At 51.4% G+C, this 17,032-nt stretch overlaps 1 protein-coding gene and 1 long non-coding RNA gene across 8 annotated transcripts in view; one reads left to right on the forward strand and one right to left on the reverse strand.

The window, feature by feature from the left end:
• The window catches only part of ARAP3 (ArfGAP with RhoGAP domain, ankyrin repeat and PH domain 3), a 25,242-nt gene extending 12,528 nt beyond the window's left edge, over positions 1-12,714 (reverse strand). The window contains exons 1-17 of one of the 7 annotated variants that reach the window (XM_053222211.1): positions 12,625-12,714; positions 11,918-12,007; positions 9,574-10,114; positions 9,396-9,457; positions 9,177-9,288; positions 5,159-5,359; positions 4,930-4,999; positions 4,536-4,656; positions 4,257-4,441; positions 4,061-4,167; positions 3,369-3,568; positions 3,185-3,270; positions 2,860-3,042; positions 2,567-2,702; positions 1,824-1,940; positions 1,238-1,385; positions 1,028-1,130 (exon numbers count right to left, since the gene is read on the reverse strand). In XM_053222211.1, the coding sequence (XP_053078186.1) occupies positions 1,028-1,130; positions 1,238-1,385; positions 1,824-1,940; positions 2,567-2,702; positions 2,860-3,042; positions 3,185-3,270; positions 3,369-3,568; positions 4,061-4,167; positions 4,257-4,441; positions 4,536-4,656; positions 4,930-4,999; positions 5,159-5,359; positions 9,177-9,288; positions 9,396-9,457; positions 9,574-10,097 (2,355 nt within the window). In that variant the 5' untranslated portion in view covers positions 10,098-10,114; positions 11,918-12,007; positions 12,625-12,714. Of the gene's footprint in view, positions 1-1,027; positions 1,131-1,237; positions 1,386-1,823; positions 1,941-2,566; positions 2,703-2,859; positions 3,043-3,184; positions 3,271-3,368; positions 3,569-4,060; positions 4,168-4,256; positions 4,442-4,535; positions 4,657-4,929; positions 5,000-5,158; positions 5,360-9,176; positions 9,289-9,395; positions 9,458-9,573; positions 11,635-11,722; positions 11,834-11,917; positions 12,008-12,624 lie in introns of those variants that run through there. The other 6 variants (XM_027042873.2, XM_027042869.2, XM_027042886.2 and 3 more) reach the window with 6 other exon arrangements.
• Positions 12,715-12,846: 132 nt separating this feature from the next.
• LOC113594725 (uncharacterized) overlaps positions 12,847-17,032 on the forward strand; it is a 117,050-nt gene continuing 112,864 nt past the window's right edge. The window contains exon 1 of the long non-coding RNA XR_008298415.1: positions 12,847-13,331. This is a non-coding gene — a long non-coding RNA (uncharacterized LOC113594725). The remainder of the gene's footprint in view (positions 13,332-17,032) is intronic.

A 17,032-nucleotide genomic window follows, 5' to 3' on the forward strand; every position in this document is an offset into this window, starting at 1 on the left:
AGGAAGGGCATGCTTGCTAGGGCACACGACTATTCTGAGGGGTTGTCAGGAGGGCACCAGGGTGATAAGAAGCTGAAGGTGGAGCAGGACTGAGGGAAAAAACGGTTAAGGACGGGAGCGATTGGAGCAATGGGCATCATCATCACCATTACTATTTCAACACCCACAGATGGAGGGCCTGCTGTGTGCCAAGCAGCGCAGGTCTCACATGTCACTTAATCCTCAACGCCAAGGGGAGCATCTTTTAGACCCACTCTATCTGTATGGAAAAGCTCACAAGGCTGAGAGTTGGAGGACTCAGATCCCAGGATATCTGACTTTAGGGCCCGAACTTTTTTTTTTAATATTCATTTATTTTTGAAAGAGCGCAAGTTGGGGAGGGGCAGAGAGAGGGAGACAGAGGGTTCAAAGGGGGCTCTGCACTGACAGCAGCGAGCTCAATGTGAGGCTCAAACTCATGAATGGAGACAGATCATGACCCAAGCCAAAGTCAATGCTCAACTGACTGAGCCACCCACGAACCCCTAGGGCCCGAACTTTTAATTGCAGGGAGAGGGTGCAGGACAGAGAGACCAGCTTGCCTGGGAATGGAGACGCTGGGTCTCATAAAGGCAGCCTCACCTGTGCACTGGGAGAACTTGGGGAAGGGGGAAGTGGGAGTTAGAGGCAGCCTTTCCTTGGGAAGAAGGCCTGCACAATGAGGTTCAAGCCATGAGCTTTGGAGACAAAGGCCTGTTTTCAATCCTGGGCTCTGCTGCCTCCTAGCTCTGTGGCCTTGATCAAGTGACTTCATAACCTGTGTAACTCTGTTTCCCTGTATGTGAAATACTGATAATCCTTTCTTCTCAGGGTTGCTGTGAAAGTTAAATGAGCTATTGAGTGGGCAGTGCCTAACACTGGTCCTAGCACAGCTGTTAATAAAGGTGGATGTGGTAGGGGTGGCTGTAGGAACAGGAGAGGGCAGGATGGGGACAGCTGGGGACAGGGAAACCATGGGCTGTTAGGGAGGAGGTCTCGGCTGGCTCACCTTGCCCACAGCACTGGTCCAGGCCTCCAGACTGTCAGCTCCATCTGTGCCAAAATGCTGGATCCTCCCCCCAGTGAGGATGAGCTCAAAGGAAAAGGGGAATCTAGAAAGAAAGTGAGGTTAAGGAGGAGAATGGGGACCAAGAGGGGCTGGCAGGCTCAGGATCACAAAGGGCAAAGGGGGAGTGCAGGGAGCATGGGGTGTGGTTACCTGTCAAGGTCACTTGGGTCAGTGGGTGGGGGACTCACACCCAGACATACAACATCTTGGGGCTGGATGAGGCTGAGGGGTTCAGGGCTGCTTTCTGACACAAACATTTCCAGAGCTGCTCTCAGCACGCACCACATTCGGGGGGGAGCTAAGGGGGAGGCTGATGGTCAGCAGGCAGAAGATGTCTGTCCCTACCGTCATAATTCCCATTTCCCATATTTATTCTTTCTACGCCAAACCCTCTGCCTGTGTATGATCTCACGTAATCTTTACAACAACACTATGAGGTGGGTATCATCTTCAGTCCTCTTTGCAGGTAGGGAAACTGAGGCCCAGAGTTTGAGTAGTTTGCCCAAGTCACATTAGTAGGAAGTAGCAGAGCCGGGATTTGGCCCAGGCAGTCTGACTTCAGAGCACACGCTCTCATCTATCACCCAGTGCTGCCACCAGGCATGGTCCCTCTCTTATTCCCAGCACCTAGTCCACTCCAGGGTGTGGCCCTACTTGCCCTTCCCGCCCCTCTGCGGTACACCTTGCTCATCCCAGTTTCTGCCCCATCTCCCCCCACCCTCGGCTCGCCTCTCACCATCCCGGCCCCTGCGAGGAGGTGGGGGTCCAGCTTTGTTGCTGATGGGACCACAGTACAGGAAGCTGCTGTAAGTGGCAGGTACCACCACCTCATTGTACACGCCAGGGGAAGGGTCTGCAAGGGGAAGGAGAAGTGGTCAGTTCAGTGCAGTGCAATGGGATGGCCTGAGTCATCAGGAAAAGGATCAGACTGAGGAAGACAGTGGGACCCAACTCCACTGGCAGCATGGCCCAGTCGAGCCCAGTGGGGCTGGACCCCTTACTACCCAGATTAGTAAAGATGGTAGTAGGAAGCAAGACACCAGCCCTTGCCCACTGCCTCTCCCAACCAGCCATCCATTCACCCAGTCAGCCCAGGGTGGAAACCTCTAAGCATGGGCCATCCTATAAGTGTCACAGCCCCTCTGGCCTGACCCCTGGAGAGAAGCATCATTAGATGACCGTTTCTTTGATCAGACTTCCCCAGGGAGATGAGATCGCCTTTATGGGTTGACCTTGTCAGGGGTTCACCAGCACTAACACCTCAAACATCCAGATCCATTCCAGGCAGTGGCTGCCATTGATCATTTCATGACTTCAGGATATAGGACCCAGAGGATCTAGAAGGTTGGGAAACTACCCAAACTGGGCCATTGTGATGGGATGAGTAAAAGGGTACACGGGGCTCCCTGGAACAATCAAGGCACGGGTCAGGGTTGAGAATTCTTAGGGGATGAGAAAGGAGGTCCTTCTGGGGATTACCTGGGAGCAGGAGACCAGAGAAGCTGCCATCAGGTGCTGAGGGGGACCAGGACTCCTCGCCCTCAGAGGCCTCAACACAGAGGAGCTGGGTCATGTTCTTCAGCAGGTTGGGTCCTGTCACAGCTGCACACAGTGCCTACAGAAGGGGAAGGGCCTCTGTCAGCCCCAAGACCCAACCTGACAGTGTGGGGACAGTCCTCCAGTCATCAGAAACAGCCCCAACCCCACGCCAAGTCTAGGCATTTCAACTCAGAGACTGCCCTCCTCCATCAGCCCCAACCTGTCCCTCCTACCTGGAGAAGCTGGCCATGATCTAGATACTGAGGGTGGGGCTTCCGGAAGAGACCCAGTCGGTACTTCCGGGAAATGAACTCTCCCCGGGGGCCAGGGCTTGTATCTGGATGCAGCCCCTCACCTGGGGGTAATGCCCCTGCCCAGAAGCGGTTGGCACGATCATTTCCCAGGACAATGAACAACTGTAGGATGACAAAGGGCAGAGGCAACTGACAGGAACTTGAGTCGTCAGACATTTCAATCCTGCCCTCAAGCTGGGCCCACAGTCTTTTATGGATGCTTTTCTTCCATCTTCCCCACTTTTTCCCTCTTCAGACTCCTCACCTGTACTATCTCATTACTCCACACACTTGTGTCCAGCTTCAGGCTCTGTACTTTGGAGATCCCAGAACCCAGGGCCCGGTGCTGACCTGTTAGGGTATGAAGGGTATGTGGCATAGATACCCAGAACCTCCAGCCTCAGCCCCCGCTCCCTCTCCCTGTTTTAGCTAAAGGCCCCAGCCCTCACCTGCACACTGCTTGCAGATGACCACCCCCAGGTTGACAGCAGCCCAGTCTGGGCGGGAGGCGCCACAGTCCGCACAGTGCCGGTTTGCCCGATTGGACCAGATTTTCTCAGCCACCTCGTAGTCAGACAGGGTCTCGGTTACTGCTTCCTGCAGAGCGGCCGCCCAGCTCTGCCGAGCACCCCCAGACTCGGCTGTGAAACTGAGGGGTGGACAGCCAGTCTGTGGGCATGGATACCCCCTCCTACCTGTCCCATCTCACTAGCCATTCCTGCAGGAAGCCCTGCAGGCCACTTCTGGGCCAGCCCAGACCCTCCTGAGACCTTGACCCTGATCACTGGAATTCCATCAGTGCACACCCACTGACATCCTACTGAAGAGGCCTCCAGTCCTCTACCTGCCCTGGGTCTCCTTCAAAAGTCTCTCCCCCAGGGGTGCCTGGGTGGCTCAGTCTGTTAAGTGTCTGTCTTTGCTCAGGTCATGACCTCCCTGTTTGTGGGTTCAAGAGTGCAGAGCCTGCTTGGGATTTTCTCTCTCTCTCTCTCTCTCTCTCTTTCTCTGCCCCTCCCCCCACTCACACTTTCTCTCCCTCCCCCCCCCCACCCTTTCTCTCTCTCTCTCAAAATAAATAATAAACTTAAAAAAAAAAAAAAGTCTCTCCCCCATCCCTGCCTCCTGCCAGTCTGGGCCCCACCTGAAGCAGCGATGGGGCGTGAGCAGATCAAAACTGCGACTCTTGGTCTCCCTGACGCTGCATCCTTGCAGTTCAATGAAGCAGATCCCGATGCCGGAAGAAAAGGCCTGGTGGGATTGTGGGGGTTGGAACAGGTTCAATGAGACACCAGAATGGGCTAGGCCAGGCTCCTTGGCCTTGGCCAGGCCCTTCTCACCTGCTCACTCTTGTACAGGGCAAGCTCTCCAGGGCTCAAAGCAGCAAAAACCTTGGCCTTGTGTCCACGAAGTTCTAGCATGCCTGTGCGGAGGGGTCGGGGTGGCTGAGGGGGCCGGGGATGGCCCAGGAGGCGCTGCTCCCTCAGGCAGGATTGCAGTGTGGAGCACCATGTGTCCCGCTGGGCTGGTGGGGGACAGAGAAGCAGGTTAGCCAGCAGCTGTGTGCTCACATGGCTTCCCTGCCCCCCACCCTGACACAGTAGGGCCCTGCTTCTCACCCTCGCTCTCTGTGCGAAACACAAACACCCTCTGGCCAGTGATGACCTGGAACTTGTTATCCTTGCTGCTGCGGGTCATCTCAATGGCAGTCAGAGGGATTACACCCTTGGGGAAGGGATCCTGGAGAGACAGCCCAGTGACCCAAAGGGACAGCAACTCAACCATGTGTGCTGACCCTGGGGCCAGCGCCAACTTTTAATGAGATCGGCATTCATTCCACACGCAGTGGGGTACAGCTGCTAACCTAGCTACTTTAGATGCTGACATCAGTTGTGTGGTGACAGCCCCCTGCCCCCGACCTGGGCTTCCCATCTTCCAGTCCCGAGCCTTTCTCAACCCTCCCCTTCCCTTTCTCTTTCCCTAGGCCCAACATAGCATCTCCCAGACCCCCACCTTATCATTGCCAAAGTACATCAGACTCCTGCCGTTGAACTGCACAAAGCGCCTCTGGAAAACGTAGTTTCTGGGGAAGGCAGGGGCCAAGATGAGTGAGTGGTGGAGGCTGTATCCTGAGGGTTCCTAGGGTCTGGGAGTACCTGGGACCCGACCCACCACCACCACCCAGCCTCCCTCTTCCCTCTTCTCCCTCCCTACCCTCCCTTTCCCTCCGCAGTAGCCCCACCCCTGAGGGGAGAGCTTGTCTAGCCAGCCGCTGAGCAGGGGCGTGGGGCGGTCTGCTGTGGATGAGAAGCTGGCATAGGGTGAAATGAGGTCATCATTCATCTCCATGTCCAGGGTGGGCAGTGAGAGGGTAGAATCTCCAGGCAGCTCAAGGCTAGCATAGCCAGCATCCTCCCGTGCTTCCAGATCCTGCCTGCTGAGCCTTATGTGGGGCAAGAGAGAACATATATTAGACCCAGGTCCCTAGATACCCCCACCCACAGCACTTCATAGAATGTTTGGAAGGTACTGGATCACTTTTCAAACAGGGAAATGGGGATGTTGGGAACCCAAAAGATTATCATAGAGCCTTTTCCCTGAGCACACTTGGATTTTTTACTGGAAAAATTTCAGTCCCTCTCCTTTGCCATTAGTATTACTTGGTAGAAAAGTTGGGGAAAGGCTGTGTAGCTGGCTTTCTGCCACAGTTGCCGATATCTAATCAATAAGTCTTTTTGGTTCTCTCTCCAAAAAGTGCTTGACTTTCTCTCCCTGGACCAAATTCCCATGAGTTCTCACCAGGGTGATATGAATTACCTAACTGGTCACCTGCTTCCACTCCTGCCTTCCCTTGGACCTCACTTTCCATCACTACCAGAGCACTCCTTTAAAAATGCAATTGACCCTCTCTCTGCTCCTCCCCTGCTCACGGTCTGTCTGTCTCTCTCTCTCTCAAAAATAAATAAACATTAAAAAAAATTTTTTTAACAAGGGTGCCACATGGCTGGCTCAGTTGGTTAAGCGTCCAACTTCAGCTCCCGTCATGATCTCACAGTTTGAATTTGAGCCCCGCGTTGGGCTCTGTGCTGACAGCTCAGAGCCTGGAGCCTGCTTCAGATTCTGTGTCTCCCTCTCTCTCTGCTCCTCCCCCGTTCACGCTCTGTCTCGGTCTCTCTCTCAAAAATAAACATTAAAAAAAAATTTAATGCAAATGAGATCATTTCACTATCCTCCACCACCCCTTCCCTCAATGAAATCCTGCATAACTTCTCATTTGCAGTTGGGATAAATCCAAATCCCTTAACATGGGCTGTAAGACCTTGTACAATGAGACCCACACCCAATCCCCTGACGTCCTTTTATATCACCCTTGCCTTTGCTTACTACAGTTTAGCCACCTTCTCTTCCTCTTTCAGAGTCTTTGCACATGCTGTTCCTTCTGCCCAGAACATGCTTCCCTGGGCTGCTTTATCTCAGCCCTTAGGTCTTTGCTTATGCCATCTTCCCAGGAAGTCTTCTATTATTCTCTGTCACTTTCCAGGAGTCCTTAACCTCAGTAGCACAAAGTCACTTGGGAAACCTTAAAATACCAGTATATGGCCCCCATCCTAGACATTTAAGTTTGATCATCTGGGAATGGGCTCATGAATGTTTATTTCTAAAAGTTCCCCAGGCTGGGTTGCCTGGGTAGCTCAGTTCGTTAAGCATCTGACTTGGGCTCAGATCATGATCTCCGTTTTGGTTTGTGAGTTCGAGCCCCACATAGGGATCTGTGCTGGTGGTGCAGAATCTGCTTGGGATTCTCTCTCTGCCCCTTCCCCACTTGTGTGCTCTCTCTCTCTCTCTCTCTCTCAAAATCAATAAACTAAAAAAAAAAAAAAAAAAAAAGTTCCCCACACTATAGTGCAGCTAAGGTTGAAAACCATGACTCTACCCTATTTGTTTCTTACTTAAGTGAGAAACACTTACTTAAATTGCTTACTTAAGCAATCAGATAAAAACCCCACAAAGTCCCAGTGCCTCATCTACCCAATTTCACACATTTTTTACATTCCTTCTGCTGCTGTCATAAACATCCCTGTCTGAAACCAGTCCCTCCTCTGTGCACCATCCTCTCACCTACACAAGGATGTTGCTCCAGACTGTCTCCCCTTCCTCTCCCGACAGCAACTAATTCTCCCTCTCTACCACATCCCTGCAATCCATCTATAAACATATGTAACACTGCCTCCTACAAAAAAACATTTCTTAACTCCACTTCCACTGTAACAACCACTCAACCCTGTGCTCTTTGCAGAAAAATTAAAAAATATCATCTGTACCTTCCAACTCCTTCTGTTATCTCTTGAGACCATTTTGATCTGGCTTTCACCTTTACCTCTTGTCAAGGTCCCCAGTGACCTCCATGTTGCCAATTCCAGAAGCCAATTCTCAGTCCTTGTCTTTCTTGATCTCCTGGCAGCATTTGAACTGTTGACCTCCCCCTCCTCCTGTCTTCACTTGGCTCCTATGACATCACACTCTTCTGGTTTTCCTTCTCCTTTACTACTCATTTCTTTTTAGTCTGTTTTGCTGGTTCTTCCTCTTCTCCCAAACCTCTTGATATTGGGGTATGCCAGGACTCTGATCTTGGTCCTCTGCTCTATCGACACTCACTCACAGCTATATACACCCATGTAGATGCTGTAAACTCACAAATTTAGATCTCCAGCTCAGACCTCTCCCCCAAACTCCAGACTTGTATATTCAATGGTCTATTTGTCATCTCTTCTTGGGCTTATAATATATACCTCAAATTCAGCACATCCAAAATGGAGCTCCCGATCTCCCCACCACCCCCTGCTTTGTGCAGTTTCCCCATGTCAGATCAGAGCAACTCCAGGAACTTTCAGTTGCTCAAACAGCACTGTCCAACAGAGGTCACTGTGCAAACCACATATGTAATTTTCGATTTTCTAGTAGCCACATTAAAAAATAAAAAGAAACAAGTAAAACTAATTATATTTTATTTAATCCCACATACCCAACATATTAACATTTTACTATGTCATCCATATAAAAAGTAAGATAATTTATGTCTACTTCTGTCATATTCATCCAGTACTGATTTTTTTTCATGCTAAGTCTTTCAAATTTGGTAGTTTTATAGTTACAGCACATCTTACTCCAGACTAGCCACATTTCATGTGTTCAGTAAGCACATGTGGCTAGTGGCTACCACACTGGACAGTGCAGCTCAGACTAAAATCTTTGAGGTCATTCTTGACTGCTCTTTCCTCTCACACCCCAAGTGTCAATGTCTCTCACATGACAGTTTGCCTTCAAAATATAACCCATATCCAACCACTTCTTGCCATCTCCACTACCATGACCTAGTCTGAGATGTCTCATCTAGATTACTGCAATAACCTCATATCTGGTCTCTCTACTTCTGCTTTTGCTCCTACTGACCATTCCCAACACAGCAACCAGAAGGATTCTTAAAAATGTATTCAAAACCCTTCCAGTGGCTTCCCATTTCACTTAGAGTCAAAGCGAAAGTCCCCACAAGGTCCTACCTGATCTGACTCTTTTTACCTCTCTGACATCATTTCCTCCCACTCTTCCTGCCCTGGCCACTATACCCCAGCCCCACTGGCCTTGTCACCACTCCTGGGTTTACCTGGAAGCCTCTATTCTAGCCACTCCCCCTGCCTGGGACACTTATCCCAGACACTGTCATGATTAACTCTCTCACACCCTTCATTTTGCTCAAGTGTCATTTGAAAACACTCTGGCAACTCTTAATGAAAAATTATAGCCCACTTCCCCTCACTCCATCCCAGCCTTCTTACCCTGCTCTTTTTTTCCCATGGTATTTAATACCTTTTAACATATGATGTAACTTATTTATTATACTTATTTTTATTTGACTCCCCACACGGACAAGGATTTCTGATCTATCCCAAATACCTACAACATCTGGGATGCAGTAGATGCTCAATAAAGATTTGTTAAATGAAAGCAAGAAAAGCATTTCTCCGTATTGTAAATTATATATCCATCTGTTTGTCTACTTGTTTCAGTTCCTGTCTGCCCTTGAGTCACAAGAGGCTTGAGGGGGGTACTGGGTCTGCCATAGTCCTTCTATATCTTGAGTACCTGGCTGGCATACAGTGGACACTCAATACACACTTGATGAATAACTGGATCCATGGCCACCACCAGACTGCTCCTCAAGCTTCTCTCTTCCTGCCATCACCACCCTACTGACTACTCACCTGTGTTCAACCCGGTCCTGACAGACACCTCTGCCTTCTCTTCTGTCAGGTGGCCCTGGGACCCCCACGGGCTGGACACCATAGTACAGGCAGCCAGGGTCCATGATATGTACTGGCAGGGGGAGTAATGGGAGCGACAAGGAAGAGGAGGTCAGGTGGGAATGTCTGGGTCCTGAAGGGACCTGTCTCTCTCCCCCCAACCCATGATAACCCACCTACCTGTGCCTGTTGTGGGCCTGAGGGCAGGGGTGGGGGCAGCTGCCTGGGAGCTGTCTGGGGTCCTGAGGGAAAAGGTCTAGTGATCATTAAGGGAGAGAGGAGAGAGGAGAAAGCCTCATGTCCTGCACCTTCTTGCCCCCACCCAGCACTGGATCCCAAGGAAGCCAGCCCCACTCACATGTCCTGGGCTGTCTGTGCCCCGCCTCTTAAGTCCAGGCCAAAGTAGATGGCATTTGGCATCATTTCCACAGTATTCAAGGCTGAAGTCTGCTCAGAGGAGGAGGTGGGGAGAGGAGGGGAACTTGGGCTGGACTCCGGGCTCCTGGACACTTCTGGTTTCCAGAGGGTTGGGCTCACTCCAGGTCTTTGGGTGGTGGTGGGGCCACTGAGTCCACCAAATACTGTCCTGGGCTTAGGCACAGGCTTGGGGGGCTGGGCTTGGGGGGCTAGGCTGGGGGATGGCTCCATGGCACTGTCCAACTGGGAATCCAGGGAGCCCTCTGCAGCACCTGCCTGCAGCAGGCGCAGAATGCGTTTCCGGTGACCTGTGGCGCTGACACCCAACTGCCTCAGCTCCTCGTGGCCCAGGCCCCGGGCTGCACCCGCTGTAGCCAGGCCATGCCTTCGGAACGTGTCTGCATACTGCTCCAGGTGCACCGTGGCCAGCCACACAGCGATGTCCAGGTCCTGAGGGGCAGCCATGGGGGCTCAGGCCATTGCTGGGGGGAGCGGCAGGGTGAAGGAAGGGCTCAGGCTGAGATTCCCCCTCCCTGTCCCAAAGTCTGAGGCCTGGACAGGGGGTAGGCACCAGACTTGTCTTCCTCCAAAGAAAAATGACCAGTGGCCAGCAATCTGGAGGAAGAGCCGTCCCAGAACATCAGAAAGAGCTTTCTTATTATAGAGGAATCTCTTCATTTGCAGATGAGGACACTGAGGCTCAGAGAAGGGAAGAGGCTTGCCCCAGGCTCACAACAAATTGGTGGAAGTGTTGGCCCCCATGCTCCTGACCACCCTAGGTCTGGATCAAAGCTCTGCCTCTGCTTTATTGCATTCAACCAAGTCAGCATGGGACAAGATGACAGAAGCCTGCGGGGGCAGGATGGAATGGGATGGTGGGAAGAGGGGCCTCATGATGTGGCCTAAGGTGGGTACAGGGGCAGCTGTGGCACAAGAGGAGGGAAGAGGTGGAGATTCCACCCCCCTGGTTTTCAGAACTGAGGTACAAGCTCGGCCATCCTAATCCTAGTCATTCCCAGTTCCTCCTCCCCTTCCACCTATTGTCTCTGCTCAGACTTCCTTCCTGTCCCTCCAGCCCTGGCCGCCCCCACATCCTGTCTGCCTTGGTCAGGCTGCCCAGAGAGCCCTAACTAGTTTCAGCAAGTGGGGTCCTGGCTGTGGAAACAGGCCGCCTGGGGAATGGGGATAGGGTGGAGAATTGGTCTGGAAAGAGGAGGGCCCAGAGGCCAGGGGTACTCCAGGGTCTTCACTCTCCACCAACCTGAAGCATGTTCACACACATGCATGCACACGTGAGCACCCTCCCTATAGCGACTCAAGAGTGTGAAATGACATCCCCCTACCTCTGCTTTCTCCAAATCTTCTTCCTCTGAGCTTTCCCTTTCCCTTTCCCATGCCTTTGGGCTCAAGTCTTTCAGGCTCTGTCCCGTTCTGCCATCCTGACCCTGACCCTGGTGTATTCTCTGGACCTGTCTCAGATTTTGTCTCCCTGGAGTTTTCTCTCTGCTTGTCCCTTTCTCTACCCCACTCTATTGGTCACTGCCTCTATCTAAATCCATCTTTGTTCCCCTCCTTCTTTTGCTCTGTCATCAAGCCTCTCCTTGCCTGAGTCTCCAATTTTAACTAGACCTTTAGGTGTATGTGACTCCAGATTTCTGTCTCTCTGCCTCTGCCTGTTAGGTTCTCACACACTTTCTCCCCATGGGGTCCTGACCAGGACTCCCTCTCGCCCCAGCATCAGTTCTGGCCTTTCTGCCTCTCCGCAGCTGGGCCCCCGTACCCAAGCTAGTTAGGGCCTGACTCAGAGCCCAGTTTCCCAGTGACTCAGATCCAGCCCGAGGGCACGGGACTGGGAACCCGGAGGTGCTCGGGGCAGGAGTGCCGGGGGCGGGCCGGGCAGCGCGGGGCAGCGCGGGCTGCGACGAAGGAGGGGGTTGAGGAGGGAGGGGGCAGAGGCCGGGCCACCGGAGGGAGGGGCGAGTCACGGCGGGGAGGGGGGCGGGGGAGGGCCGCCGGGGCGGACGGGGCCCTCAAGGAGGGGACGGGGAGGAGTCTGGGAAGCAGGGGCCCGTGGGCGCGGGGGTCCTCACCTCACTACGCGGCCGCCGTCCGCTCCCGGTGCCCGCCGCGCCGTCCGAGGCTCGGGTCGCGCAGCGCGGGCCCCGCCTCCCCTCAGCCCTCCCCCGACGGGCCCGGCCCCGCCCCGCCCCGCCGGCCGGTTCCCTCCGCTGGGCCCCGCCACTCCTTGTGCAAGCGCCGGCCTTCAAAAGGTTTGGGCTCCTTACCTAACCGCTGCGCTTATCTCGGGGCCTGGCCAACTCTGTCTTCCTAGGGGCCGAGAAAGGGACCGGAACAGGAGTGGGAGGTCAAGACAGCTTTAGAGAGAGGGACAAAGGGGTAAAGACCAGAATGGAGATGTGACAGAGGTAGAACCAGAGCGAAAAGGAGAGCGGCCTGGAGCACGGCTTTGCATCCCTTCTGCTGTTCCCTCCCCATCGTGCCAAAAGAGGAGGGAAAGAGGTGGGCCCTAAGCCCCCAGGGTGGCAGCCCCTGTCCCATGCCCAGCACCGTGGCTGGACCCTGGCACCCAGTTAGCGAGTGAAGGGAGGCTGGCATCCGGAAGTCACAGATAGCCACAGCCTTCCAAGCTGGGGACCCCTTCAGTAGCCCAGAGGTTTGACGTGAGGGAATAGGGGCCGATGCCTAGCAGAGGAGTCCCCATCTGCTTCTTCCTCCCCAAGAGCCAGGCCTAGGTTTCTTCCCAGTGGTGAAGGTCAGCAAGGCAACATTCCTACTCCCATACCCCCCAACCCGGGTCTTGGGGCTGCCTTTTGGGGGATAAGCCTGGCGCCCTGCAAGCTCAGTGACCCAGCAAGAAGTCTTTTCTTCTTTAGGAGAAGCCCCTTCTCTTCATCCTCGTACTCCATTTTTTTTTTTTTTTTTTTTTTTTTTGGTGAAGTGGCGGGCAGAGGTAGGGGGATGGGGGTGTTACCTGAGGAGAAATGGCTCCTCTCCTTTTTCCCAATCTTGCCTGGAGCCCTAGCCTTGAAGCCTGTCCCCCAGAGCCTGAGGCACTTCCCCCTCAGAGTTGGGCTGGTGTTTAGCTATGTGTGGTGTTGTTGGGGGGGGGGGGGGGGGACACCACTGGCTCGCTGTGTTTTCCTGTTTGTATGAGAGGAAGTTGGCTGTGAGTCAGCAGACAAAGGAACTGTCAGTAACTAGGGGAAGACCCCCGCCTCAGCAGAAGGTGAGGGGAGTGTGAAGTGGTCCCCACCTCTCCCAACTGCCCCAGCTTGGAGAGGATCTGCTACCTTCAGCCTCCTGGAGCTCTTCTCTCTGAGAAAGAGAATGATAATAATAATTAATTATTAAAATGACCATAGTAATGGCTGCCACTTACTGAGAGCCGACTCTGTCCCAGGCCCTGTGCAAATATTGCTTTGCAAGTTTCCATTAATCCTCACAACAACTCTTAAGATAGGGGATTTTATCACCTCCATTTTACAGATAAGGAGACATTTCTCTGGATGGGCAACTGTGGGGCCAGGAGAATGCTCTTCATGGACCTCCAACTACAAAGACTGAAAATTTACCAAAGGCCTTAGCTGCTGCCTTCTGAAATCCATCAACTCGCAGTTTAAGGCCAGCTTCCCATGGGGTTGCTCCCATCCAAAGACCAAACTCAGCAGAGATCCTAAGGTAGGCCCATTCCTGGAAAATAAGGGGATTCCTGTGACAGCTGACCTTGACTCAAGAGTTATCCCTGTGCCCTTGATGAACTTTCCTTCTATTGCTTAGTGGTATAAGATATTTTCTCCCAACCTCCCTTCCTTGCCTCTCTCCTTCATTCCTCTCTCAGCTCCTGGCTGCCTTCCTCTTCCACATTTCCCAGTAACCCAGCAAGAAAAGGGAATTGAGTAAATAACTATAGGGCACAGGGAATCTAGAGGGATAGTTTGGAGGGGGTCCTGGTCAGGGGCCAGATGCAAGAGTTCTGAACGTTTTTTGTGTCAAGTTCCCCTTTGGCAGTCTGGCAAAACCTATGTAACCATTCTCAGCATAATGTTTTAAAATGCATAAAATGAAATATGTAGGATTACAAAGGAAACCAATTATATTGTAATACAGTTTTTAAACTATTTTAATGTGATATAGTAATATATGTGCTTCTTATTAATGCTTTAAATAAGATCTAGCAGTAGGTTGATACCTCACATAATTTTGAAGCAGTGAAGAGCATGAATGATATTTCAAAATATCTACAATACTGTAATATGATACAAAAATATAAGTGATTTTTATTGGTGACAAAGCCATTGTTATGGCTAATGTGACTGGTTTGTTGCTACTATCATAATGGAAGGAAACGCGAAATTTCAGCTAGAGATTAGTGAAAATAATATAATATTTTTTCCCATCTAAGTTTAGTGACTCCACACTGAGGACACCTGAGTAAGAGGGTCAGGGCAGAGCTGCAGAAAGGAAGACCCAGCTCTCTCCCCAGACCCTATGTCCCCTGTCTGGTTCAGCCATTTGGTGGTGGGTGAAGACTCTTGTCCCTGAGTTGTATCTTCCTTCTCTCTTTCTCCCTGGCTCTCTCAGTTTCTCTTTTTCTCTGTCTCTCTCTGCCACACACCTCCCATATCTGTTTCTCTGTTTCTCTTATTTCTCTTTTATTCTTTGTCTTTCTGTCTTCTTGTGAATACAGTTCCATCTTTCTTCATTCAGAATCTTCTTTGTGGTTTTTCTGTGTGTCTGCCTCTCTTTCTGCCCCACCTCTCTCTCTACCTTTGTCTGTGTTTGTGTTTCTCTCTTTGACGCCATAATTCATCACTGAGGGGACAGGGCAGATTCAAAGATTTCTGTAACCTGAGCCCAGTGAGGCAAAGAGAATTCTAATTCTAGGGTCATTGAGAGCTACAAGAGGGAGTACCCCTGGGCTTATAACTCTAGCCAGGGAGGCACAGGGGTTCCTTCCCCACTCCATCTTCCATTTTCAACCTTCTTCTTTTTCTTCTTCTTTTTTTTCTAAAGAGACTTTCTTTCTTTCTTTTTTTTTAATGTTTATTTATTTTTGAGAGGGACAGAGACAGAGCGTGAGTGGGGGAGGGGCAGAGAGAGAGGGAGACACAGAATCTGAAGCAGGCTCCAGGCTCTGAGCTGTCAGCACAGAGGCAGATGCTGGCCTCAAACTCACAAATTGTGAGATCATTACCTGAGCTGAAGTCGGACGCTTAACCGACTAAACCACCCAGGCACCCCATATTCTCAATCTTCTTAAGGACAGAAACAGGTCAAGACAGAGATGAGTAAAAATGAAGGTAGTGAATGGAAACATTCCAAGCTCTGGAAGATAAGGGCTGAAACCTTTGTGACCCTGAACTTGGATACAGTGGATCTTTCTCCACACTGCCAACAATCCAGATGTTGAGGCTGCCTTCTGCCCTCCTCATGCCTGGGGAGAGAAGGGGAGAGTACTGACCAGGTCTGGTGTGCAGGCACGTGGACTCAGAGGTTGAGCCTGCAGCAGATGTCTGCCCTGGCCCCCGGGTGGATGGGCAGAAGGGAGCTCAGTGGGCTCAAGGATGGGGAGCACAGAGTTCTGGGATTGATCTTTTCTCTGAATATTTAAGAGTGGGGTAGAGCAGCCAAGTCATCTGTTCCCCTGGGGGGTGTATGCCTCCCAAGATGATTTAGACGAGGGGAGGGCTATTGGTCTGAGAAAATGGGGACAGAGAGTAGTCACGGAAGACACCCTAGGGAAAAAGGGTGAGGCGAATGGTATTGTGGGAAGTGAACCAGTTCTTAGGAGTGAGATGGAGACTGCGTGGGTGGCTAGTGTCCCCTGGAGGGGCTGCTTCTCTGGGAGGCTATTGTGGGTCCCTGATCTTTAGCCAGACCTCTTTTATCCTCACTATCCAAGAGGTTTGCCTACAGCGAGATGAGCCATACCAGGCTGAGCTAGGGAACTCACTTTCCTCCAAGGGCTTCCATGGCTGGGGATCTGGGCTGAGCTGCCATTCCCTTTTGGGGTACTGCCTGTGACTCCTTCAGGGCCTGGTGGGCTCAGGGTAATAGGAAAGGACTCTCTCCAAACTTTAACCCTGAAGTCCTACCAGTTCACCCAGGCAAGAGAGGCCCCATTATTGACCATCACCATCTGATCTGCCTGCTCTGGTTTAACCCAAATGACAATGGCAGGGCTCATTGTGACCCAATATATACATGGAACCACAGTTTAAAAATAAAGTATATGCCAGAAACCAAAAAGAATGAACAGGTTTTCCAATGTTTCATCTCTCAAAAGATCTTACAACCTACAATAACCCTTCTGTGTTGGTCACAAACCTCACTTGTCTGGGCTTCTCCCTCATCTATACCCCATCTCCTCAAAGTCCTCCCCTTGGCCAGTACAGGCTTTCTCTTGCTCTTGCTCTTTATTGTGTGGTTTGATTCAGCCTCTCTAGCATTTTTCAGGGAAGGAGTAAGAATAAATGTGACTAACATGTGGGGCAAAAGGTGTACCGGTGAGCAGAGGAAGGACAGAACCAAGCAGTGGGGATTGTGGAAGGAATATTCCACTACCCTTTCCATGTCTCTCTTTGCTCTTCCACCTTCCCACCCAAATCATAGACCACTGCAACCACAATCACTTAGGGAGCCATTTTGTTCACCAGAAGGGGATGGTATGATGCAGGAAGTAAGAGCCGTCTCCAAAGTACAATCTTGATCCACCTTTACCTGCTATGTGACCTGAGCAAGTTACTTAGTCTCTCTGTGCCTTGGTTTCCTTTTCTGCAAGGAAAAGAGATGGTAATAGGGCCTACTTTACAGGGTTGGCATAAAGATTAATCTATGGGAATACTTGGGTACATGGAAAGAGCTTGATGCCCTGTAAGTGCTCAATAAATGTTTCCCCTTCCTTGTTTCGATTTTTGCCAGTCACTTCCACAGTGACTCTGGATTCAAACCAGCTTACCTGTTATGCCCTCACTCTGGTACATCCAGGGTCTTGTTTTATTCAATCATCTCATGGCATCCTATTGCCAGATTAGACCATGTTGCTCTCATTGTGTTTCCACCATCTCCCGGTTGTCATCTTGTGGGTTCCACCACTTCTGTTACTCCTCATCCAATATCCTGGCACCCCTGCTCTCCTGATCACCTCTGCTGTCTCCAGGGGCCTCCTGGGCACATTTCTTCCCCTGCTTTCCCTCTCTGGGTGGGTAGAGGGCACATGCACCACCCTCACTGTGTCCTAATGAGATGGGCCAGTTGGACTGGACATGGACTTTGAAGAGCATGTTTCTTGCAGGAAGGAAAACTCCATTCAATCATTTCATTTATTTCTCATATTTTTATTGAGCACCTCTTCTGGAACAACCACTGCTCAAGGGTTT

The sequence above is a fragment of the Acinonyx jubatus genome, chromosome A1, assembly GCF_027475565.1.
Source record: "Acinonyx jubatus isolate Ajub_Pintada_27869175 chromosome A1, VMU_Ajub_asm_v1.0, whole genome shotgun sequence".
Lineage (NCBI taxonomy): Eukaryota > Metazoa > Chordata > Mammalia > Carnivora > Felidae > Acinonyx > Acinonyx jubatus.